The sequence below is a fragment of the Pteropus medius genome, unplaced genomic scaffold, assembly GCF_902729225.1.
Source record: "Pteropus medius unplaced genomic scaffold, Ma_sr-lr_union100, whole genome shotgun sequence".
Taxonomy (NCBI): Eukaryota; Metazoa; Chordata; class Mammalia; order Chiroptera; family Pteropodidae; genus Pteropus; species Pteropus medius.
In genome coordinates this window covers 2,651,206-2,677,008 of record NW_024344433.1, presented here as the reverse complement: position 1 = coordinate 2,677,008, position 25,803 = coordinate 2,651,206, and the positions used below count along the sequence as shown (strand labels likewise).

Genomic DNA, 25,803 nt, shown 5'->3' with positions numbered 1-25,803 from the left:
TGACCCTGGACGGAGGGTTTAGGAAGCAGGAGGTGTGGGGAGCCTCAGGTTACAGGGTGATGTTTCTGGGAGTACAGAGGGAGGAGTAGGTGTGCAGTGTCCCTTGCCTGTGTGCTGGGGCGCCACTGCATGAATCACATGTGTCTGCTGGTCCTGCAGATATGCTGGCGGCCTCCTGGACGAGGATATCTTCCAAGGGAAGGAGCTGGTGGACAGCCGCCCACTGCAGGCACTGGTGGCTGGGCTGAAGGCCTACAGCACCTGGGAGAACATCCGCTGTCTGCAGGACTGCCGCGAGTGCACTGGCGGCATGGTGAGTCCCAGAGGCACCCTTCCTTCAGGTCCCCGTGTCACAGCTCGCGTGGGGGAGCATCTTGTGCCAGCAGGTGGAGCACAGAGACCCCAATGGCCCGTGGCCCTGGGCACCTCCATCAGCCTTGTCTGTGCATGTCCACCTTATCTGATGTTGTGGGACCGACGTTGACCATGCCTGTGAAATGCTCTGTCGCAGTGTCTGGCCCATGGAACCTGTGGTAAATGTCATTACACTTGGTGGTGGTGGTGCTGACAGTGTGAGAAAGAGCCAGGTAGGGCCAAGTGATCAACACTCTGCTCCAGCGTCTTTGTCCCATGGGGAGGGAGCCAGAACTGACCCTAGAGTTTCTAGCCTGGGAAGTGGTGTGCCCAGCCGTGGGCCTTAGGCTGGATTGTGTGGTGACGGGCACCACGGGTGAGAAATCCCCATATGAATCTCTGGGAACTCGAGGGGGACTGAGAACAGCAAGGACCTGTGCCCTGTTCCCACCACTCTGAGAGCAGAGGTGCCTGCAGGACACACCCTGTCGGGGTCCAGAGCTGGTGAGAAGGGGACCCAATGGGGTCTCTGAGGGCAGGACAGGCGAGGTATGGAGCTGTGCCTTGGTGGCATGGCAGAACTCCAGGCGTCAGCTGTGGATGCACCTGGGGCTTAGCCCCAGACGGCAACCCTGTGTCAGCAACCCGGGGACAGCACGGCTTCCCTGGCCCCCAGATGACGCTTCTCAGGGAAAGCGGGACCTTTGACCGATGATCAGTTCAGTCTTGACCTCGGCTGAATGTTTGCTTGACAACAGCGGCTCTGAGCCTGGAGGGGCAGATGAAGGGTTTTGGCCTCAGTGAGAAAGGATCAAGAGGAGGTCAGGGGCAGCTGTGGAGAATCAAAGGGAAGGCTGAGTGACTGAAGAGTGAGTCTGAAAACCAATGTGATCATGTCTCTGAAGGAGGCTGAGTAAAGATGCGCCGCCATGCGTGGTGGTGGTGCCGGACTCGCTTCTGTGGTGGTGGTGGTGCTGGATTTGAGTCCATGGCGGCGGTGCTGCTGGACACCGCTTCGCTGCTGTGGGATGTTGTGTGGCATCCACATGGAGGAAAAAGTGACCGCTGGCACTGGGTTGTCAGAGACCCTCTGGGCGGCCAGGAACAATGTCTCATGACTGTCCCTAGTGCCAGGGGCTGGTTTCCACCTGCAGCTCCAGGGAGGTGGCTGCTCCTCAAACAGGACTTGGCAATGGCACTTGGGGACAGGGCTTGGGAGTTCCAGACACAGCAAGAGGTGTAGGCCAGTAGCTGGGAGGGGAGACCTACAGTGACCCCCAGGCAGAGGCAGCCTGCACAGGGGAGAGCTGGGGCACTGGGCAGACTCAGATATTGTGGCCTGTGGCAGGTGGCCAGAGGGTCTGCTCAAAGCCACTGTGATCTGTGAGTCTTTGTGTCTTCCTCCCATGGCCCATTCCTCTGACAGGTCCATGGGCTGCCGTGCCTGGTGCTCCCCAGCCCCAGGCCTGCACACCGCCCCTGCAAGGGGGCCCTTCTGCCTGAGCCTCTGTCCTCAGACCTGGCCCAGTGCTCCAGTCTAAGAGGCCATGTCCTGCCTGGGTCCACCCTGAGCCCTGTCCCAAACAACCAGCCTTCGCTCTCCCTGGTATCCAGTGCCCTGCCAGTCATGCTCCCTCACTGCTCAGCACCACAGGGCAGAAACAGAGGCATGACGCTGGAGGGTGCCAGCCCTGAACTCCCCCAGGGCCTTGGTTCCTATCCCTTCTCCCTAACACCCAGTGCAAGGCTATTCATAGAGACACAAATATTTGTTGGAAGACAAGCATGAGCATCTCCTAATTGTTCTTGGTTCAGATGTCCACACACTGTCTTCAGGCAGGCCTCCAAGACTGGGGATGTGTGGACTTGAGTCTGGGGACTGCTGAGATGACCCGGAAAACCACCTCGTTTAGAGCCTATGGGTCTTGCTTCTAGAAGGTGTATTTCAACACGCATTCACATCTTTGCAGCCAGCAACCCGAGGCATGACCTTGGGCAAGGCATTCTCTCTCTATACCACAGTTTCCCCATAGACAAAGTGGGGGTAAGCTTTCCTTTGTAGGGGTTGTGAGGGTTAAATTACATGAGATGGTGAGTGTAAAATGCTTCCACGTGGACCCAGCCAGTGGCAGTTGACATCTCTCTGATGTGCCTACCCTGGGGACTTGGAGAGAAAAACACCACACGGTCTTCTGCTCGCCATCATGTCAAGTGGATGCAGGGCCTGGCGCGATGTGGTGCCCTGGGCAGCAGCTGGGCTGGGGGGCTCAGTGAGTCTGAGGAGCATTCCTGAGCAGTGTCATTTTAGCAACCTAAAAAGTGAGCAGGAACCTCCTGGATGGGTGTTAAAGGACCTGCAGATAGGGGACACCTGCACACAGATGAAGGTGTGGGAGTACGTGGCACATCTAGGGACACCAGGACCGGCACAGGCTGGGTCCAAGTGAAGGTGCAGGGAAGGGAAGGATTGAAGAAAGGCAGCTCAGATTATACTGGGAGAAGACAGGTGCTCAGGTGGCCCTGAAGTCCCCGAACATGTGGTATAGCCGACTGGGTCTATAGAGATGAAGGCTTCGATACGGTGCCTGGTGCGTCGCAGGCACTGGGCAGTGTTAGCCATTCTGATGTCTGCCATTTATGGAGGCATAAACTGAGGTCGGACTAGGAGGACAGAGAGGACAGGGACCAAGTCCTTCATCACTACAGCCCTGCTTCTGGCCTTAGTGCTGGGTATCAGTAAGTACCTGAGGGACTGACCAATGGACAGACTGATGGGCAGATGCGGTGATGGACAGACAGACAGACAGACAGATGGGCAAATGGGTTGGAAGACAGACAGATGGGTGGACAGACGGACTGATGGACAGATGGGATGGCAGACAGCTATCCTATGCATCTGTTTTTCTTTCTTACTCTTAGAATTTGGGATTTATCCACAAACCTTGGCCACCTTGGTTTTGCCTTGCTTTATTGTTATGTTTTTTTAAAAACCCCTGAACCCTTTTTTAAACATCTGGCTTTGTGTTACTTTTTGAAGAGAAAGAGCACTGGTGTCGTGTACTGCCTACTTGTGCTTGAGTGACGGTGATGTTCATTAGCTCTAAACCCTGACGACTCACATGTGTATGCTGTAGGAGGTGCACACTTGAGACAGTGACACCCATTCCCGCCCCCACCAGGGGTTGAACGTGGCAGCCTAATAGTTGCTGGACCAGTGACGTTCAGCTCTTTGGCCACACCCCAAAGTCAAAGGCATACTTTTTATTACCGCCCTGTATACACAAACCTACATATGTGAAATCACAAAGAGAAATTTCTCAGATCAGTGCTTGCCTCCCCATTAGGTTGTGCTCTAGTATTTTCCTTTTAGTTTATGTCATTTTGAGAAAAACTAGTCATGATACATTAAACTGACTTCATGACCTGCCGTGTGTCACAGCCTGTCTTTTTCCAAACAGAGCCCAGACTCGCTGATCCAATAGAAGGGGTCTTGCTTTATGTAGTTGAGGCTGTAGGTCGACAGAGCACGTCCATGGTGATAGAAAGAAGCTAGTGTCTTCGGGGATACATTTTCTAGTTCAGACTGTGGGGTGGCTTCTGCTGAGATCCAAGTCTCTGATAGTTCAGTTTTCACTGGAATGTTACTAATTTGGCCATCTGGGACTTAACATTGCGTGTTTGAAAATGGGAAGGCGATAAGGGCCTTTATATGTCTCCCAAGCACTAACACCTACAAAAAGCGGTCCGTTCGTCCTGCTCACTTGGCTGACTGAGAATCTGAGGGAGAACCAGCGCATAGCAGCCCGGTGTTAGGTCCAGGCCAGCGTTCACGCTCCCACATTGCTGCTTTTAGGCTCTTCTGGGGAAACCATTGTATTCCAAGATACTTTCTCCCCACAGACCAGTGCTTCCCTAGCACCTGGTGGTGGGTGTTAATAGCATCGCCACTCTGTGTCAGGAAATCACGAGAGAATCTGAGGCTGGTTGTTTCTACAGGAGCCTGAGGTGATAGGCTGGTCGCCTCCAGAGTGACATTTAGTTGCTTCCAGAACATTCTTAGCAATGGAGTAGATAAGCGCAGAGTGCACATAGAAGTGAAGCTTTGGAATTAAATCTCATTTTTGTCTTTCAATGCCTTTGTTTCTGAGCTTAAACTTTCCCTCGCTGTCTGTACCTTTTCAGCATAGTCTGTTACTTTTGTGCATAAAGCCTCAGAAAAATGAGATTTTGCACAAAAAAGAGTTTCTCCCCAAAATCAGATTATCAAATGAATGATAACTGGTTGGAACTTTCATAATCCACGTTCATGCAAACTTCATCGCCTTGATGACTACTGGTCAAGAGTTGCCATTAAGTATTTCTAAGTTCTCTCTCTGCATGGGGCAGTGGGCAAGGCACATGGTCCCTGTCCTTGGAGCCAAGTGATGTGAGGGTAGTTCACAGCACTCTGTGCATAGAACTGGGGGGCCATGCGATTCCGCTCAAACGAGCACTAGGGGCTTCTGCTTCCGGCCAGGTAGAAGTAACGTGCAGCGGATATACCTCCCGGCTGATATGACCAGGACTGGGCACTACGTGTGTGTGTGTGTGTGTGTGTGTGTGTGTGTGTGTGTGTGTAATTTAGTTCATATACTATTCTAGACAATTTGCTCAACACTGGGTCAGGCACAGAAGGACAGCGCTCTCTGAGAGACAGGAATAAACTGAGCGAGTCCTGTAATTGCCCAGCTTACCGCCTAGAAGGGTCTCCATGCTGAGCCTCAGGAGGTGACTCAGGCGACCCAGAAGCTCCTTGACTTAGAGACTCAGAGCTGAGAGTCCAGGGAGACCAAAGCGTCTCAGATTCACAGGATAGAGGACCGGGAAACTGCAGTGGCGCCCTTAGAGCATTTAGCTGAGTGCTGCATGTGTAGGGAAAAGGTCAGCAGGGACAGTAGCCGGAGGCCTCGTGGGACTGGGAACAGTGCTTTTGCCACCAGCCAGCCAGAGGAGGAAAGAAATGTTCTGTATAAAAGAACAAAAGCAAGGGTGACAGCAGACCTCCCACTGGAGAAAATACAGCAAGAGGATGAAACAACCCTAAATCTCTAAAAACCCTCGGAGGCATGATCCCCACTTTGCCGATGAGAAAAATGAGGCTTGGACCCTGTGCCTGGGCCTTGGACACCTGATTGTCTGAACCCAGAACCCATATTGATAGGGCGAAGCTGTGCCCAGAGGAGGAGACAGGAAACCACACAGGGTGCCTGGGGATGCTCCCCAGAACAGCGAGTCTCCACCCTGCTCTGTGGAATGAGCAAATGAGACCCTATCGCATCCTGCGTTTGCACACAGGTCCTGACTCAGCCTAATGCGCCCCTTGCTGTTCGGGGCCCATGCTCACCTAAGGTGAGGCACTGATCTCCCTGGGTGCTCCAGGCCTGCCCTGCCCACTGACGGTTCCTGCTGGTGGAAGGCGGCCTTCCTGTGTCAGACAAAGTGTGAGCACGGCCCAGGGCCAGGGGCTGTGGGATCTCCTCACTTTTCATGTTTCTGTTGACAGTGATCAAGCACTACGTATGCTCGTAGGCACCTTTATAAGCCTTATCTATAGTAACTTAGCTGATTTAAGTTAGATGAGCACTTTTACCAGGAGCAAACTGAGGTCAGAGAGGGATGAGAGAACTTGCCCAAGTGGCAGAGCCAGGCTTCGAACCCAGAGGGCCTGTGCCCAGAGCCCATGCACCAAACCACTGTGCTACATGCAAACTGAGCGTGCTGGTCTCGGCACTTACGCTCCAGAAGATAGCTGCTTTCACTGAGTTGGATGTGGACCATTTGAATCTAACCCGTGACTTCGCAGCTGTGTAACCTCGGGCAGGCCACTCCCCTTCCTGAGCCTATTTGTAGGTTCCCGGAAGTGTGTTAGTTGAAGTAGCTGTTCCTGTGATGGTAGAAGTTGGCTGGCAGGGCCAGACCCTTCTTTTCTTGTCTGACCCTGTGGGCTGTCTCCAGCTCTTTCTCCTATTGTAGAACTCAGGGACATGGGGGGATGCGGCTGAGTCACTCTCTGACCTCTCTGTGAGGCACAGAGGGGCTAGAACAGGAGCCTGGAGAGCAGAGCTGCCCAGGCCTGCAGCCAGCCCTGTCCCCAGTGGCCAGGGCTCTGTGCTCACGCTCGATCTGCTCATTGGTTTCTAGTCTCGGTGTGTAAGTGGGAAGCCTGCCAGCCTCGACGGACGTGAGCCCTCCAACTCCCATAGTCGTGTGACAGCCTCTGTGCTTCTCTCTGCTTCCTATCTTCTTTCTTTTGGGATTGACAGGTTTGCCTAAGTGCTTGAGGCTGTTGACACTTAGTTGTACTTGCACATTGCCTCTCCTCTGCAGTCCAACAAACCCAGGTGGAATTTCTTACGATCGTCTGAGCGAGGCGTGGGAATTACATTTCTCCCTTTTGTTGGGGATGGGAGAGAGGGCTGCTTCTTGGAGAGGGGCATTCTGAGTGGTGCGGCACTGTCATGGAAGGGATGGGGTCTCTGTGACCTTGGACTTCACCACTGGGAGCCTCAATGTCCTTATCTCTGAAAGCCTAGCATCTAGGAGGCACTCAAAATGCACCTGACTCCTGCCCTGCTCCAACTGCCCATGTGAGTGCAGGCACACCCTCTTTCTCTACCCTCCGCTTTATTGCCCTTCACAGGTATTATATTACATCAACATCAGGGCATACCCTCCACCAGCACAAAGATTACAACTCCCTGAAGGCCCAGATGATGGTTTACATTTTTTAGTAACAAAATCATTTAAAATTAAGATATGTACATTGTTTCTAGATAGAACGCTGTTGCATTATATAGACTTAATAGACTATAGCAGTGTGAACATAACTTTTAGATGCACTGGGAAACCAAAATTGCATGTGATTCACAGTATTGTGATGCCTGCTTGTTTGCAGTGGTGTGGAGCTGAGCCCATCGCATCTCTGAGGTGTGACGGGACAGTGAGGGACCCAGCTGTCTCCTCCCTCTGCCCCCATGACCCATTAGACACGTGTGAGAGCTGCCTGCCCTGGGGTCCTCAGCGTGCTCCCTAGGACCATGAAGCAAGTCACATTCTCTGCAGATCAGGGTCCACAGAGTCAGTGGGGAGCCTGCAGGCTGCACGGTCTGCCCATCCCTCCCCTGGGTGGAGCCTCAGTGGCTGGCCTTGACCCTGCACAGCTGAATCCTCCATGAGGACAGATTCCTGCATCCCTAGCCCTTGAGAGTCAACTATATCTGGATGCCCACGGCCAGGGGCTGTGCCTGCACGTTGGCCCCGGATATCCCCACTAGAAGTCACTGTTCCTGGGCTCATGGCTCCCAGGGTGTCACTGTGGGTTCTTGGGCCCCTCCATCATGGCCCTTCCCGAGAGCCTTCCCCACTCAGCTGCTGCTGCTCTGCCTTTCTACCCCATGTTCTGGAACCCCACAGAACCAGCCGACACCGGGTGAAGAGCTTTCCGTACAGAACTAGAGCAGAGTAACGTCTTAGGAGAGAGGTATGGCCCAGCCTGATGAGAAGGCGGCTATCAGCGAACACATGCTGACTCGGCCAGCCGTGCGAGACGTAGAGTGACTGCTGGCTGCTTGGAGACGGGGCCCAGCTGGACCATGACTGAGGCCTTGTGTTGTGAAGGTTTCACAAGAGAACACCAAGGCAGTTACAAGTGTTTGTAAATGAAAAAAAAGTGTGATGGCAAGTCCCTTACTTATTCGGTTAACTTTGTCCAAGGCTAGTTCCTCGGGGACTTCAGTACCACCTCACTTATCTGGCACTGACCATTTCCTGGGACAGAACCAAGGCCTGAAATAAGCAAAGCAGAACTCTGGGAATCCGGAAGAGGTGACGTGAGGTCAGCGTGCTGAGCCTCAAGCCCTGAGTCCCTCCTGAGGGTGCCCAGCTGGCTTCCTGGGAGCTGGCTCCTGCTCTTCATGCCCACATGGGCGCCTGGCTTGCTGGGGTGCGCTGTGTTGTAAGGATAGGGCATCCAAACACAGCGACTGAGAGTGCTGGTGACCTAGGAAGAGCTGGAAGAAGGAGATGCACCAGACCCAACACCCAGGAGCACGGTGGCCCTCCCTACCCTGGAGGGACAGGGCTCTCGCAGGCGGGTGGGCTGGTCTGAGACGATAGCCATTGGAGGGTCAGCCCCTGTCCCGGATGTTGCAAAGGTACTGTTCCCTGGGATAAAGTGGATTGTGTTCATTCAGTTGCCTGGCCTTCTATAGCAATGGCCTGGACACGCATCTCTCAAAACAGATAAGTAGGTCAGCTCGACTTGGATCTCATATGGCAGAGGCCATTTTGCTCCCCATCCAATTTCTTAAGGAGAAGCAGAGCCAAGGAAAATCCTGGCTGACTTCTGGGCCATGCACAACTAGTGGTGCTGATGGAGGAGTCTCAGTCCGAAGGCCTGGGCCCAGCTGGCGAGGACTGCACGTGTAGGCAGGGAGGGGCAAGCTGGTCTCAGTACTGGGCTGAGGATTGGGTAGCAGAGATGGACACGAGAGGGGTCTGGCAAGGTCCAAGTGTTGTCCCCAGCAGAAGGGTCTGCTCAGTGGTTGTGATATGATGACTTAATCATGCCCTCCCTCTCCATTTCATTGATCAGAGACCCCTTTCTCTGGACAGAGTGAGGGCCTTTGAGAAGAACCCCAACATTATGGAGCCCTGTGTTAAATTTTAGGTGCCTCATCTCTGCTGTCACTTTCTGAAGAGAACCTGTTTGGTCGTAGGGATTTAGAAGGACAATGCAATGAAAGCTATTTCGTGATGCTAAATCACTTCTTAACTGTGAAAGAAGTGTGCTCCAAGATTAGAGGAATCAGATCTTATTTTCTGATAGAAGTGTCCATTTTGACCCCCTGACGTTTGAGCCCCAGCTAGGTGATGTGCACAGATGTGGTCACCTTTAATCCTCCAACAGCCCTATGAGTAGGAATTATCATCCTCGTGGTTTTCCGATAGATGGCAGAACTAAATCAGATGTGTTTCTCCAAGTCTAGTAAAAGGTGGTGGCAGGGCGTCAAATTCGAGTCTTTCAAATCCAAAGCTCTGGTCCCTAACCCAGGACCTTGCTTTTTGGGGGCCGGGTGGATAATAACTTTGTTTCTGGCCCCTGGGTTCTGCGTTGATGAGTGTTCCACACTTAACCCTCATCTAGCAGAGCCCACAATTTGTTAACAAGCCTCCATGCTTTGCTGTTAACCTGTGGTCACTGGACAAGATCATCCACCAGTGAGAAAACCCTCGTGTCATGTTTGTGTCTCATGTTAGTAGGTCTAATCTCGTCAGGAGATTAGAGTGAGAGAGTGTTGGGCAATAAAACTGACCTTCATCACTGATAAAGAAAAGAAAGATTGCTAAAATGACCCAAGGAGAATCTATTGTATTGGCAACATTCCTTCGAGGATCTCAGCCCAAACGTCTTAAGGGCGCAAAGAAGGCAACTATAAATTCTATGTGGATGGATAGCATCCAGACATATGAAGGAGTAAAGGACAGGGCTGGCATCCATCCTGGCCCAGTTTGCCAAATTTTGAATCTGCTCTATTCTCATCACCCTCCTTTGCGATGGTTTGTGACTTTCCAGAAGGATTCACCCATCTTATCAAGGAAATAAGGAGAGAAATGAAGCTTCCCAAGTTGGCCTCTAAATTTGCGGTCCTCTGAGTTAAGCCTCATTCGGAGGCAGGAAAAGACCCACTGCAAACTTGCTCAAGCAGGAGAGGAGGCTGCATCCTCAGGGAAGGAGAAGAGTGTCCTGGAATCCAGGTCTCAGAGGACCAGGAGCTGGGGAGGATCTGGCATCCAGGCAGCTCTGCTGTGGTTCCTCTGGCCCATGGTCATAGCCGCTGCCTCTTTGGGTCCGCCCAGCCCATTGTCCTGTATTTGAGGCTGCCCTCTGCCCCACAGGGTCCATAGCTTCATTCCAGCTGCATTGAGATGGTGACTTGAGGACGCAGTCCTGCTTTCTGGCTCAGCTGGAGAGGGAGTCCTTCCCGAATCTGCCGCTTTGGTTAGCAGATGGGTCACATGTCATAGACACGCCTACTGATGGCACGCATGTGGGCGATGAGGCCATCCTCAGACAGAGGGGCTGAGCTGGTACCCTTTAGTGTATGTGACAGATTTTAAAGCGTTTCCTGATAACCCATGGTAACCAATGTGCAGAAATGGAGTTCAATTTCACGTGTTGCTCTTATACCCAGAAACCTTGCTAAACTGTCAAATAATTGACAGTCTATTTGTAGGTCTTTTGCATTTTCTATGAAGATAACATGTCATCTGTGAAAATGATAGCTTGCCTCTTCCTTTGTATTCACATTTATTTCTGTGTCATATTATTGAAGGGGCAGGGACCTCCAGCACAGTGGGTGACAAAAGGCACCTGTGTTTTACTCTTGTCTTTGAAGGCAATGCTCTCGCTTGTTCACCACTGAGGGTGCTACTTGGCGTGGGTGTTTTCCAGACATTCTTTGTCATGAGAAAGAAGGTCTGTCCTACCTTAGTTTATGCAGAGGTGTGTGTGTGTGTGTGTGTGCGCGCGTGTGTGCGCGTGCATGTGAGTGGTGTTCATTTGTTGGTGGGTTTTAAAATTATGAGTGGATTATGGAATTACTTATGTGCATTTATTTTATTGAGATAATAGCACCTTTTCCTCCCTTTAACCTGTTAATATGGTGAATTTACATGAATAGATTTTCTACTGTTTCACAAATCCTGAGTTTGGGGATATATACAACAGTCATGGAGAGGGTGTGTGTGTGTGTGTGTGTGTGTGTGTGTGTGTGTGTTTAATACAAACTTGATCCTATCTGCTAATACTCATTTAGGATTTTTCTGTCTTTGATCATGAATGAGACTGGCTGTGTTAGTCCTTCCTGTAGCACCTTGTCTAATTTGAATATCAAAGCTACCACCCTCATTAGATGATTGGGGTGAGGTGCTCTTTTTTCATTCTCTTGAAAAATTTGTATAAAATTGAATGATCCATTCCTCGACTATTTGGTACAAGTACCCGTAAAGCCACATAAGGCTTAGTTTCTTGCTGGGAACATTTTAAATATTGATTTTCTTTCCTTAGTAGTTATAGCTATTCAAACTTCCTATTTCTTTTTGAGTTTGTTTTGGTAATTTATATTTTTCCAGTAATTTTTGCATTTCTTCTTAGTTTTAAAATCTATCAGCATAAAGTTCACAATGCCCTCGTGTCTTTTTCCTCCCTGCTTCCTTTGCTGTCCCTAATATTGTTTATTTTTCCCATCCCTGTGTCTCTGGACCTATTTTCACATTTTTTTTCAAATCATAAAATTTGTTTCTTTTGCCCCGCTCTAGGTTGTTTCTGCTTTTTCTATTTCATCTATTTTTATCTTCGTTATCTATTTCCTTCTACTTTCTTTCAGTTTGTTTTCTGCTCTTCTTCCAGTGCCTTTGCTTGGATGTTATCTCATTAGTTATCACCAAATAGTTATCACTATTTCTCCTTTTCTCTTATAAATATTTAAAATTATAACTTTTCTTTTTTAAATACTGCTTTGGCTGGTTAACCTTGATTTGGTATAAAAGACTTTCTGTTTATTTATTCTAAGTGTATTTTAATTTTCATCATGGCTTATTTGAACTATGAATTAGTCGAGTATGTTTTTTAAAAAATTCCTAATGTCTACTATTTAAAAATAATAATAACTCAACTTTGTTGAATTCTTGCTATGCGTCAGGCACTGGTCTTCACATTTCACACTGATTAAGTTACATGATCCTCAAACAACCCTTCAAAGTAGGACTGTTATGAACCCAATATCATGCATGTGAAAAATGAGGCACTGAGGGTTTAAGCGGTTTGCCAGGCCCACGCAGCTCCTGACTTGGCTGAGCCAAGATTCAGATCCAGGTATTTGACTGCAGAGTGTAACCACTGCACAGCAGTCACTGCCTCCTTGACAGTCACCATTCTCGTTGCTGTTGTTGTTATAATAATAATCATACTAGTTTTTTCATTTAATTTCATTGTCAGAGAAAATGGCCAGTGTAATATAGATGTTTTTGGAACTTCGTTATGGCCTGCTTTGTGGCCTAGAACACATTCTCACGTGTACTTTGTGGGAAAGTGCGCTCTGTCGGGGAGAGTGATCCAGTTCTGCCAGCATGGCATTCATGGTGGCGGGCACTTCTCTCGGCACCTTCAAGTTTTTGCCGTGACTCTGGATTCCCTAGTTGCTGAGGAATTGGCTGTCTGTCTAGTCGTAATTTTTCATGGCAATCTACTTTTTTCTCTCTATCTCTTTTAAGATATTTTACTTTTGTGGTGATCCATGGTTTCTCTATTACGTGTCTACATATGAATTTCTGTTTTACTTTCCCTATTTGGGGTCATCTGGATTTGCTGAATGTGTGGATTCGTGTCTCTCAACAGTTCTGGAAAACTTCAGGCCGTAGCCATTTTGTACTCAGCCTCTCCACGTTTTCTGTTATGCCCTTCTAGGTGTGCTGGGCTGAGGTTCAGCGTTTCTGATGATTTCTTCTGGTCGTCCTTTATTTCTCCTTGTGCTTTGTGATCTTGGAACTTAACCTGGGTAGTATTTTCAGGCCAGAGCAGATCTGCACAGACTCTACCGGGTACCTGGGGACCACAGTCCACTTTAGCCTGGCTCCTGGGCTTGGAGGGCCTCGTGGGAAGTGTGGCCTTGGGCCACAGACCCATGTGAATTAATGTGGGCTCTGGTCGAAGATTCTAAGAAGCCATGTTCCCCCCGACCATGCCCAGACCCAAGACTAGCGAATCTCCTCATTCTCTCCTTGGGCGAGGGCAGTGGGGCTTCGGCCATGTGGGCATCGGTCCCCAAGGCCTGTGGGGCGTGGATTTATTGCATGGCCCCCTGCCTGGCCTCACCACCTGCTGCCCTTTGTGGAGTTGTGTTTTCGCATGGTGTCTGGCCTCTGAAAAGTTCCCTATCAGCTTAATATGCATTCAAAATGATTTAAAAATATTTTATCAAGCGTATTTTCAGTGTTTTCTATGGGAGAGTCTATTCTGCCATATTGCCAGAGACAGCTGCTGTCTCACGCAAATCCACGTCCCCTCCTCCGTGCTATCTAAACTGTTTCCGTCCGGTCCCCATTGCTTCCGTGGCTCAGTCTGAAGGCCTCTTCTTGGTCCTCCCCTGTCCAAGCTCTCAGCAGCGTCATCATGGTAGACCTCACCTTCCCAGACACAGCTTCCCAGCTCTCAGCACCCTGGGCACCCTAGTTCCTGCCCCCCTCCCTCACGTTGCTTTCTCTCCTCCGCCACCATCCCTCTGCCTGCCCTCCAAATGGGGCATCATCCAGAATGCGCACCTGGGTCCCCTCTTCTCTGTGCAGCCACGCTCTTGATGACTGTGTCTTCCGAGCTTGGAAGCACTACTATGTGGCACAGACCCGGTTTCTGTCTCGTCCCAGGCACCTTTCCATGTCTCTGGTCTTATATCTGACTTTCATTTTGACCTGTCATCCTGGCTGTCTCACTGATGGTCTAACAGTTACAGGTGTGAATGCTGGGCCCAGGATTCTCAGCAAGCGCCACCGTCCACCTCGGTAAGCTCTGGTCCTTCTACCTCTTTGCCACCAGGGTCCCTGCTCCACTCCACCGACTAGTCCAACTCCTCTCTCTCCTCCTAGGCCCTGCTGACTCAGCAGCTAGAGCCATCTTTTAAAATCATAAGTCATCTTACTCCAAAGCTCACAATCACTTATGACCTCACACTGCACCTAAACTAACAGAACAAATCCCTAGAATGGCTGTGGGCTCCAAGTCACAGAGTCCCATCTGCCTCTCCCCACTTGTCATGGGGCCGGTCCTCCTGCCAGCCCGGCCCGGCCTTCCTGCCAGTCCCTACATGGTCTACGCTCCTTTGTGGTCTCGGGTGCTGGCGCAGCCGTTAGCTCAGCAGGACCAGCTCTCGGCATCTGGCCTGGCGGGCTGCTCCCTTCAAGCTCCAAGTTCAACAGCCCTCTGAATACCTTTTCTGCATCTGGGTTAGGAGAGGTCTTTCTTGTTACTTATTTCTCATGGAAGCCAGGTCTTTTTCTTCCTGGCACTTACCACAGACTTTTAATTACCTATTTCATCTGTCTACCTGACCTGTGCCTGTCTGTCTCCTCTGAGGACAGGACCACAACTTTGGTTTGCAATGTGTAGCATTGTGCCTACAACACGAGACCCTCCGTAAACATTTGGTGATGGGGCCCATGAATGAGTTCCCTCCCACTCACTGTCTGTAGTTCATGAGACCCGAAATGGCAGGGTCACCTCAAAACATATGATGCAGGGTGGGCAGCACATCATCCCTTCCCCCTGAGCATCCAGCCTCTGCAGGCTCTGAACTCAGATTGTCAAGACCCCCCTTCCCAGATCACGGCTGTCCCGGGAGAGGGTGCAGTGACTGTCATACATTCTGGCTGTCACACATACGGGCTCTCTCTGCTTGGGGCGGTGGGATGGAGCCACAGGCACTTAAAATTAATGCGGCTCTCATAGCCCTTCTGGTCGGTCTCCATTAGACCCTCCCCTTGTGAATAACACTGACTTTGTTTCTTCTTCTTCAAATTAACCAAATTTACCCTCAATTTGTTTAAAAGGGGGAAGAAAGCCTGTTTCTAATTTGTTCTGATACACTTATTAAATGTAATCATACAGCAAAAAAAATTCAGAGATGTTATAAACAGCAGGAAAATATTAAACTTTCCTTGTACAAAGTTTGAATCATAAAAAATGTTTCGTGGGGCCCTCAGTGAAATGGGACACAGCCTAATGACATTCACAATTACTTGCTAAGAGGCTCGACGTAACCCAGAGGCAGAGAGGGGACGGTCTGCCCAGCCGCTTGCCTCAGAGACCGGGTTCTGGCGGCGCCTCCCAGGGATTCTGCTGGCTTTGGGAGCGTGGCATTCATGCTTCCCGCTGTCTGTGCGCGCTGCTTTTCTTCTTTTCTTTTCTTTTTTTTTTTAAGAGTGAGGTAAGCTAATGGAAAATATTATTCACTTTTTTTTGGATGAAACCTCTTTCTTCCCTCACTCCCCTCTTCTCTCTCATCCCCCTCAACCTGGAATGTGTTGCAAACGCCCCCTCCTCGGAGTCTGATGTGGAAGAAGGAAAAGGATGGGACCACAGCGTTGTCTGTGTTGAGAACCAGAGGTGCTGTTGCCATGAGGGGCAGGTGCCTTCCTGAGGGGGGCTCCCTGCCGCTCGAGGGCCTGTCACATCGGAGGGGCAGTCCTTACTGATTTATTGCTGGTTGTGAGCTAGCAAGATTTGAGAGAACACGTCATACATGAGCGTGCGTGCACACACACACACACTTGTACACACGTATGTGTGCGCATACTCACATTCTCGCACTGCACGTGCACACTCACACACTCATGCACACACCCCCACTCACACTCATACTCACACACACTCTCACACACACTCATACACACTCTGTAATGTTTTCAAAGGCCTTCCTAAAGTAAGTGTTTAGTTCTAACTTGAGATACACTGAGGGCCACGTGTCCAGGCCCTTCAATGGAGAGACTGCCAGCAGTGATACACAGGGTGACCGTTCGGTCCACTCCCCAGCGAGGTGTCATGGTGCACAGACCTCCCATGCTCAGCTGCTGCCTCCTCCCCCAGGACACTCAGTGGCCCCCTTTGCCTGGCCCTGCTCCGTTGTTTCTGGAAGTCCTTGCTTGCCTCGCCCAACACCACCCCTGTCCTCACAACCCCCAGTCCCTACTCCAAGCCTTTTCCTCCTGGTCTTTCTCTCTCAGTCACCGTTTTACCTCCACGAAATGAGATTATAGATGACTTTTTATCTTTTTTCTTTGAGTTATTCTTTATTTTCTGATTTGTTAATCTTACAATACTTATGTATTGCTTTTAGTAATTACTAAAGTTTATTTTTAATTGGAAACTAACCTCAAAACACATATAAACACCCTCTCGATAATCAATTGTCCCCAAAGAATTAGGGGCCACAAATTTAGAATTCAAGTCCCTTGAGAAGATGGTTGCCGGTCCCCAGACAGTAACTTCCCTGTGTCGCGTGTCTTTCCCCGGACTCGCACACACATTCGCACAGGACGCTATGCCTGGGACTTTTCAAACCCAGCAAGTTTGAAACAGGTCAGCCCAGAGGTCCCCGGGACTTAGCTTTTTATAAGGACAGGGCCCTCTGCCTGCTCTGAGGAAATCAGGTTACAGGTAGGCCCCCAACAGGGTCAGGACATTGACGTGCTGGCCTTGCATGAGCTTGGCCTATGGGTTTCCTCTCCATGGATTTGTGTAAGTCGCCTTCACGCTGGGCCCTGCAGCTCCATCAAGGCCCAAGGAGTCCTCAGGACAGTCACCACACCAGAGGGAGAGCCCAGAGCTGAGTGTGTCCCCAGCCAGAAGGGAATGCAGTTACAATGCGCTCAGAGGACGGAGAGGAGAGAACACATGCTGTGTCCACAGAACTCTAGGCCTATGGTCTGCGAGGCTGTGGTGTCATGTCCTGACTGATGCCCCTGCAGTAGACCATCTGCCTGGTCATTTTAAGGCCCTGATGGCGCGGCTTCTGGTGGTGGACACTCGACGGACGTATGGCAGAATGACGATGCTGAATGCACAAGCCCTGCGGGGAGACACCTAGAGGCAGGTCACATTCAGATGGAACCAAATTTCTCATGGTTGGCCTGTGGGGAGGCTTGGACCCTGTGGTTATGGGGAGACTCGACCTACTCATTTACCTATAGGTGCGGTCCGCTCACTGTTAGGAGAATAATTCAGGGTTCCTGTGGGTGTGTGAGGACAACGTGGCTTCTGTAAATGGCACAGAACACTGTCCAGTCTCCTGCCTGGACTGCCCAGGTACTGGGGGGACAGGGAAAGTGTGGCATCACTGGACTGGGAAGTGCTGGTGCACAGGGCTTCAGGGCTCTGCTGGAAGTACTGGCTTCTGTGACTCCAGTGCCCCAGAGCATTACAGGTCCCTGGAGATTGGAGTGTGTGACTGCCTGCAGGAGCACTGCGGGACCTTCTGTAGCTCAGTGGCTTGAAAGCATCTTGCCATGCCCTAAGCAGAGCTGAAGTCTCAAAGCAGATGCTCCTGGGAGCACTAATGTGGCAGCGGCCTCCGACATGACTTTCTGAGCAGGGTGGCTTTGGGGCAGCGGATTTTGAGAGTAGGGAAGATTGTGGGGCTCTTATGGGGAAAACAGGTTCTGGAAGAAATGTGGGGGAGGACCTGAGGCCACGCACAGGCCGGCTCGCTCTCTCCATGGTGGTGGGGGCTGATCGACTCTCTCCTGAGCAGCCAATTTTTCCCATTTGTGTCCAGAAACTCTATTGACACTTTGAAAGTGAGCAGCAGGCTCCAGCCATTTAATAAAGTATTCTAGGAAGTGAAAAAAGAGAAAGAAAAAACCCACTAGAAGTTGGAGTGTCAATTTGTGATGCAGTTAATGGTTTAAGAGGCAGAGTGGCAAGTTGGGATTTTCGTGTCGTGTCCCAAGATTTGTAGGTGTATTTGCTTATTTTGAAAGGTTGGGGGGAAGAGAGGCATGCTTCTCCTGTATAATGTATGTGGAATCGCTAATACCTTGACATTTATTGAAATTCGTAAGCTTTGGAAAAGAGAGAGGAAAAATCAGCATACTTTGTTGAAATATTTTGGAAAAATATGATGCGACTTTGTTCAGATGTGTTTACTACTCATGAAGGCAACACCCAAAATAATATTTATGCGCTAAAAGCCCCTGTGATAGATCAGAACCCTGGGAATGGCTGTTCTGAGTGAGAGAAATAAGTGATTTTTCTCCTTTTCAATGCTCTGTATTTTTTTAAATTTCAAAGAAACTGTTAGTTCTTTATAATAATGGAATTACAAATTTAAAATGTGTTTCTTCTCTCTCCCTCTCTCTTTGCAACAGGGTTACATGATGGAAAATCGAATCTCAGGCTTAAAATGTGACACAGATGTGTTTGTAACTTTTGAAGGTGACAATGTTGTCATGCTTCAGGTAAGACTCAGGAAATGTTGATTCTTCTTAAGCAGCATGATTTTCAAGATCAAGAGTTATCCAGAAATCTGAAGCCTTTCACGTGTTTTATCTTTATCTGATGCCTTCATTTAATTAGCAAATGTTCTTCTGTCAGGCACTTGATATTTGAACAGGGATTAAATTACTTCTCTCCTCATCAAATTATATCTTTTTGGGCTAAGAAAGCTACTTGTACTTACTGAGTCAGATTCTTCTGCTAGGAAAGCTAACCAAGGCCAAGAAGATGAACAGGCAGAAGGCGTGAGAAGCCACTTTGCATAGGGGGCAGTGGATCCACCTCACCAGTGATCGGAGAAACACGCGCGAGAGCCCCTGCGGCACCTCCTTCTTTTCTCTGTCACGTTGGCTGGTGTTTACGGGTGTGTCGGAGCCCAGTGTCTCAGAGGAGAATCCCACCTGGTTTGCTACGGGCCAGGTGGGATTCTCCTCTGAGATGCCGTCGGAAGTGACCGCCCTAAACACAGAGAAACTGGAAGGCACAGGTGTTTTCATTAGTATCTTGTTTATTATAGCAATAATATTGGAATCTAAATTTCCAACGGCAGGAAAATGATCATGTAAATCATGTTCTGGCCACTCGGTGGGAAATTATATTGCCTTTAAAATTGTATTTACAAAGGGTTTATTACAGAAACCAAAAACTTATGATGTGGTAAGTGAAAATGATACAAAATTGTGTATAAAATGTGATCGCAATTTGGTGTTTTTAAAAACAGAGAATGGGGACTTCAGGTTTTGCTAGATGGAGTAGCCCCATTTCTCCCAGGGACCACCCCTTAGCAATTAAACATCCCGGATATAACAATAAACAAGCAGAGGAAGATTCTGAAAGGGAGAAGAAGGAGGCTGGCCACACAGAGGGAGGACACGACAGTTGGTTCTCTGGATTTCCTTGTCGCCTCCCATAAGTCCTGGACGGGCATGTAGGCCCTGAATCTCCAGCGGGCATGGATGAGATGTGCTCCAGAAAAGCCTGTTCCCTGGTGGAAGGACAGGGAAGAGGGCGGTCGGACAATAGAAAACCCTTCGGGCCGTTCTCACTCTATATCAGACACACACATACACACACCCAACAATTTCAGCAGAGGCTCAGCAGAAGCTGGTCTTTCCCTGACCTCCAATCTGAGGAAGCCTACTGAAGCAGTCAGCAGCTGTGGCGACCCTTCCCCCACCTGCAGGGAGTCTCGGGTCTGTGTGGGGAGTTCACCTTCCAACCCCTGCCTGGTGGGGGCAAGTGGAGTCACACTCTCCCATCAGGGTCATGGCAGCAGGACCCATCGGCAAGCTCAGGCTTCACCTCTGCCAGCAGCCACAGGCTTGGTGATGTGGGGTGTGGTGGAGCCAATCACCAGTGTGCTTCTATCCCTCCCTCGCCCCAGTGTCAGCAGGGTTCAGGGGGTAGTGGAACCCTTACTACCTGCCACCCACCATCAACTAGACTAAACCAGGATGCGTGAGTCAGGACTGGACCCCACTCACACCCCCATCCCAGGAGCCAGTGGGCCCAGTGAGGAGCTGAAGCCACACACCCACACGGCAACAAGCATCAAACTCAGAATGAAGAAGGGCTGGTGGGCACTTGGACTCCTTTTATCCCCACCCTTTCACTCCCATACCAAGGGGGCCCAGTGGGCACTGAGCCCCCGGCCACACATGGCATCTGTGGTGGAATGAGTGGGGTGGTTAGTGCTCTACTCCCTACCCTAGTTTCGGTGGGAGCCTGTGGGAAGCTCAACCTCGGTCTCACCCAGCATCACTGAAGTAGGAGGGGTGACAAGAAACGTGGCAGCTGGCACTCTGCTTCTACCCGCTCCCTGGTATTAGCAAGACCAAGGGAAGCTGAAGCTCCACCCTGCTGTCTGTAGCAGGCAGTATGAGGCTGTGCACTGCTTCTGCCAGAATGGTGCTAGTGCACCCAGATCTGTGCTCAGGATTAAATATGATCTTGTAGTACAACACCCAACACCCTGGGTACAATAAAAAAATCACCCATTATACCAAGAACCAACCTGAATGAGAAATCATAGGTGACAACACTGAGAAGAATCAGATGTTGGAATTGTCTGACGAAGACTTTACAGTGCTCATCATAAAAACCCTTCAAAGGTAGTTATAAATACTCTTGAAACAAATAAAAACAATGCAACAGTTCAGCAAAGATAGGAGAAATAAAAAGGGACCAGATGGAAATTATAGAATTGGAAAATACAGTAACTGAAACAGCAAATTTGCAGAATGATAGTGATTGGAGAATGGTGATTGTAGAGAATAATCTGTAAAATTGAGGACAGAGCAATAGAATTTAGCCCATTTGAACAGAGTGGTTGAGAACGAGCGTTCTCAGGGACCAGACGACAATACCAAGAGCATTTGTAGCTGAGTGTCAGAAGGAGAGAATGCAGGTGAGGATGAACAGGAGTCAGGGAAATAATGCTTGAAAATTTCCCAAACACATTGAAAGATAGGAAACTGAAAGTTCAAGGTGCCGAGTGAATCCCAAATAAAATAAACTCAAAGAAATTCACCACGAGATGCGTCATAATTAAACTTCTGAAAGCCGAAGGCAAGGAAAATACCCTAAAAGCAGATGGAGAAATGGTGCATTACTTTTAGAACACCAACTCAAATGACGGCATATTTCTTGTCCGAAACCAGGGAGGCCAAAAGAAATCTACACAGTTTCAAGTACTGTACAAAAAGAATAGCCAATTGCAAATTCTATATCCAGTGGAAGGTTATTTCCAGGGTGAAAGGAAGATAAAGGTACCAAATTAAGGGAAACTCAGAATCCGTTGCTAGCCAGTCTGCTCTTAAAGAATGAATGGCTAATGGCGGTTCCCTTGAAAGAAAAGAAACGGATGAGGAGGGAAGGCTTGGCACTTCTAAAAAACCAAAACATTGGAACATACGAAATAGGGGTGAATATCATGTTCTTCTTGTCATGAGTTTTAAAAATTATATTTGGTGTTTGAAGCCATAATCATAACTCCTTGTGGTACAATTCTCAATGTGTAGAGGGAATACTTCAGACAATTATATTTCTTAAAAAAGGGAAAGTAAAAACCCTAAGTGGAAGTCAGGTTTCTACACATCACTCAAGCGATAAAACATCAGCACCACTAGATTATGCTAAGTGCACATGCAAATCAAAACCATAGTGAGATATCACCTCTTACAGGATGGAATGGCCATTATTAAGAAGACAACAGATAACAAGTGCTGGCAAGGATGTAGGGAAAAGGGAGTCCTCAGGCATGGTTGGTGGGCATGTAAATTGGTGCAGCCTTGTGGAATTCAGTGTGGAGGGTCTTTAAAAAAATAGACATAACTACCATATGTTACAGCAATTCCACTTCTGGGTATTTATCCAAAAGAAATTCAGTCAGGATCCCAAAGAGATATCTGCACCCCCATGTTCATTACAGCATTACTCACAATAGCCAAGACATGGAAGCAACCTGAGTATCCAAGGACACATGAATAGATAAAGAAGGTGTGATATATATTTAGTGTAGCAGAATAGTGCTCAGCAGTAAAAACGAAGACTGTTCTGTCTTTGACAACAACATGGATGGACTTTGAGTGCACTGTTCTAAGTGAAACAAGCCAACAGGAGAGAGACAGCTACTGTGCGGTGTTACTTATATGTGGAATGTGAAAAAACAGAGCTAATGGAGACAGAGAGGAGAACGGTGATTGTCAGGGGCCTGGGGGGACTTTGGTCAGAAGGTACAAAGTTCCAGTTAAAAGATGATATTATAGCCACAGCCACTGGGGATCTAGTGTACAGCATGGCGACTGTAGCTGACGATACTGAATTACGTACTTGCTAAGTGTATAATACAGAAAGTTGCTGAGAGTGGATTTCACAGTCTCATCACATTCAGTAACTGTGTTAGGTGACACAGGCATTCGCCAGCATTGTGGTGATCACTTTCAACATATATGTTCATCACATCATCACATCATATACCTTAAACTTTCCCATTGTTCTATGTCAATTATATCTCAAGAGAGCTGGAAAATAATTGATATGAAGAGGCATTGGACCCAGAATAGCTAAAAACAATTTTGAGAAAGAAGAATAAAGTGGGATAGTCACTCTTTCTGATGGTCAGCCTCATTATATAGATACAGTAATCAATACAGTGTGTCTTGGTGGGGGAAGTGACACATGGGTATATGGAGTGGAATGGAGAACCCAGAAGTGGGTCCATGCAAATATGCCCTGCTGATTTTTGCAGAGTTGCCTGAGTAATTTGTTGGAGAAATGAGAGCCTTTTTGAAATCTAATTCTGGCATCGCTGAGCATCCATAGACAGTAAACTTAATGCTGAGACCTTATAAAAATTTAATTCAAATGAATTGCTAACTTAAATGTGAAAACTTAGAGAAAAACTTAGGAGAGAAATCTTCAAGAGCTAGGACAAGGAAAAATTCTTAGACAATCCATAAAAGAAAAAATTGATAAACCAGGGTTTGGGATGTATAAAGAACTCTCAAAACTCAACGGTAAGAAAGAAACAATCTAATATAAAATAGGCAAGACACAACCAGAAACGTCACTGAAGAGGAAGTACCAATGGCACAAAGAAATATGAGAAGATGCTCGATGTCACCAGCCACCAGGAAACTGCAAATTAAAGCCACAGTGAGACACCACTATACACCCACCCAAATGCTAAAATTTAAAAAATATTAATCACATTTTTGTAATGTTGGCAAGGAAGCAGAGACTACATCACTCATATACCACTAGTGGGTGTAAAAAGTTACAGCCATTCTAGAAAAAAGCGGTAGTTTCTTAAAAAACTGAACACATGTTTACCTTAAAACCTAGCAGTCATACCCTTGGGCATCTGCTCTGAGAGAAATGAAAACTGTGTCCACATGACTGCATGCAAATATTCACAGCCACGTTATTCACAGCAGCCCCCAACTGGCAATGACCTTGCCGTCCTTCCATGGATGATGGATAAACAAAAGGTGGTGTGTCCACGCCATGGAATACCATTCGGCAACGAAAAGGCAAACAACCCCGATACAACAATGTGGATGCTGAGTGAAAGAAACCAATCCTAGCAGGGCCCATACTGGAGGATTCCATGTATATAATATTCGAGAAGCGGCAGAAATGTAGAACTGGAGATCAGATGAACACTGCCAGGAGGAAGGGAGGAAGGAAAGAGGGGGTGGTCATGAAATGGCAGCCAGAGGTCTGAGAATGGGACCTGTGCATTGCACAGAAGTAAAGACACACACACACACACACACACACACGCACGCACGCCACGCACGCACACACACCTGAAACTGGAGAAGACTGAGTAAGATCTGTGGGATATACCAATGTCATTTTCCTGGTTGCGCTATCACACTATAGTTTTGCAAGGTATTACTCTTGGGGGAAACTGGGTAAAGGGTGTATGGGACCTCTGAATCATTTCTTAACAATTGCAATTAGGAAAAAGAAAACAAATATAAACCTATGCCTGGATAAGTTTAGAAGGAAATATATCAAACTATTAGGTAGAGTTATCTCTATGTTATAAGGGCTCTGGATGGATGAAAAAAATTATGTTGAAATAATATTTTTATAATAAGAATTTTTTATAATGAAAAATTGCTAGCTTAAAGAGTAGCGTAGAAATGTTTAGACTGCTATTCAGATAAATAGTTTAGTCCACTGAAAACCAAAGTGGTACTCAGTGACAACGCTCTCCTGCCCACTTGTGATTTTAACTTTTAGAGAAAGCTAATAGTAAAGTGAATGACTTGGGGGGATTGTTTAAGAATTGCCATTTAATTTGGGCTAGATAAAAAATTTCCTGTTCTCTTGTGTCCTTCCTACTTAAATGTTGTAAAGACAAACAAACAAACAAACCCCGCTGGTTAAGAATATTCAGTAATTTAGACTTCCCCCTCTTGGCTGGCGATCCAAGTGTGTGAGATGTTTCAGCAGCTTTCTCTCAGGGCACATGTTTTAAACCCAAGCGTGCAGCTCAGCCTCGCTGGGCCCTGAAGCCTGACTCATAGCTCCAGTTGCACGCTTTCTCTTGTGGGCACCGCAAGGGCTGTTTCATTTAGACATGGGAGTGGTCACAGTTTCTAACTGGGGACTGACAGAGAAGCACTGGGAGGGACAGGGCCCACGTGCTGTTTGTCCTGTAAAGGGAGCCATGCAGGGCTGCTGGGCCGCTGCTCAGGGAATGCGTGCCAGCTCACGAGGGCAGGCAGAGCCTCTGTGCAGTGAGTGGCCCACACGTGGGCTTCTGGGCCCAGGCTGAGGATGGAGCAGGAGACCAGGGACGATCCAGTTTGCCAGTTGGCCAGGAGGAAGATCACAAGGCCTCAGAGCAGGTTGTGTAGACCTCCTTTGGCCAATTGTCCAGACAGACATTTTACAGACACGAGCTGGACAAATAGTACAAGCTGCAATGGAAGTGTTTCAAGAGCCAGAAACACTTCAGAAGTGGTGTGTCCCGAGACCATCCCAGGCCTGACAGTTCCCTGCTCAGCATGTCATCATACTCGTGGTTACGGTTTGTTGCAGCAAAAGGACAAAACACAGGAGGACAAGGCAGAGGAGCAGAGTTTGAAGGCCACCAGGAGTGAGCTTCAGAGATGCCCTCCTAGCGGAGTTACAAGAGACAAGATTGACGCCAGCAGTGGAGGATGACAACATGTGTTTACCCAGGAAGCTCACTGGAGACGCGGCTTGAAGGCTTTTATCAGGGCTGGTCATGCAGGCACCCTCTGCCTTGCAGACAAGGTCCCAGACTTCTAGAAGGAAAGCAGGTGGTGGCATAAACCACACTGTTTGCACAAATAGCAGGGAAATAATGAGCCACGCCGATCAGTCAGGGAGGGTGGGTACTGTCCCCACATCCAAGTTCCCAGGTGCCACCAAGGGCTGTCCTTGCAAGCAGGCCTTACCGAGAACAGCACCTCAGGCCTGCTGTGTTGACGTGCCTGCAATGGTGCCATTAGGTGAGCCAGGTGCCCTTCCCGACCTACTGCTGAGAAGAGGGGCAGTGGCAGGATGAGGAGAGAAGAGGGCGCTCAGACCCTGCGGCGCAAACCACAGAGCCAGGAACCAGGGGAGGGCTTCTGGTTCAGCATGATGGCAAACGCCATGCTGCTCCTTGGTCCTCACATCCTACGAAGTCACTGCAAGAGAGAATAGAAGAGCCTGCAGAGTCCCTGCTGGTGGGACAGGGGCCACCGAGGACCAGGAGGAATGTGATAGATTTCTGGGGAATGGAAAGCCGATGCGATGGGCTTGTTGGATCAACCCGTGGACATGGCTGAGGTGGGAGCCATTTCTCGTGGCTGTCTCTGGAGGGGCGCTGGGCCCCAGGG

General features: G+C 48.8%; 1 protein-coding gene across 2 annotated transcripts in view; it reads left to right on the top strand.

Moving 5' to 3' along the window:
- The window catches only part of ACOXL (acyl-CoA oxidase like), a 153,728-nt gene that overhangs the window by 116,710 nt on the left and 11,215 nt on the right, over window positions 1-25,803 (top strand). For both annotated transcript variants that reach the window (XM_039872588.1, XM_039872589.1), the window contains exons 11-12: window positions 160-313; window positions 18,310-18,399. In XM_039872588.1, coding sequence (XP_039728522.1) covers window positions 160-313; window positions 18,310-18,350 — 195 coding nt within the window. In that variant the 3' untranslated portion in view covers window positions 18,351-18,399. The remainder of the gene's footprint in view (window positions 1-159; window positions 314-18,309; window positions 18,400-25,803) is intronic.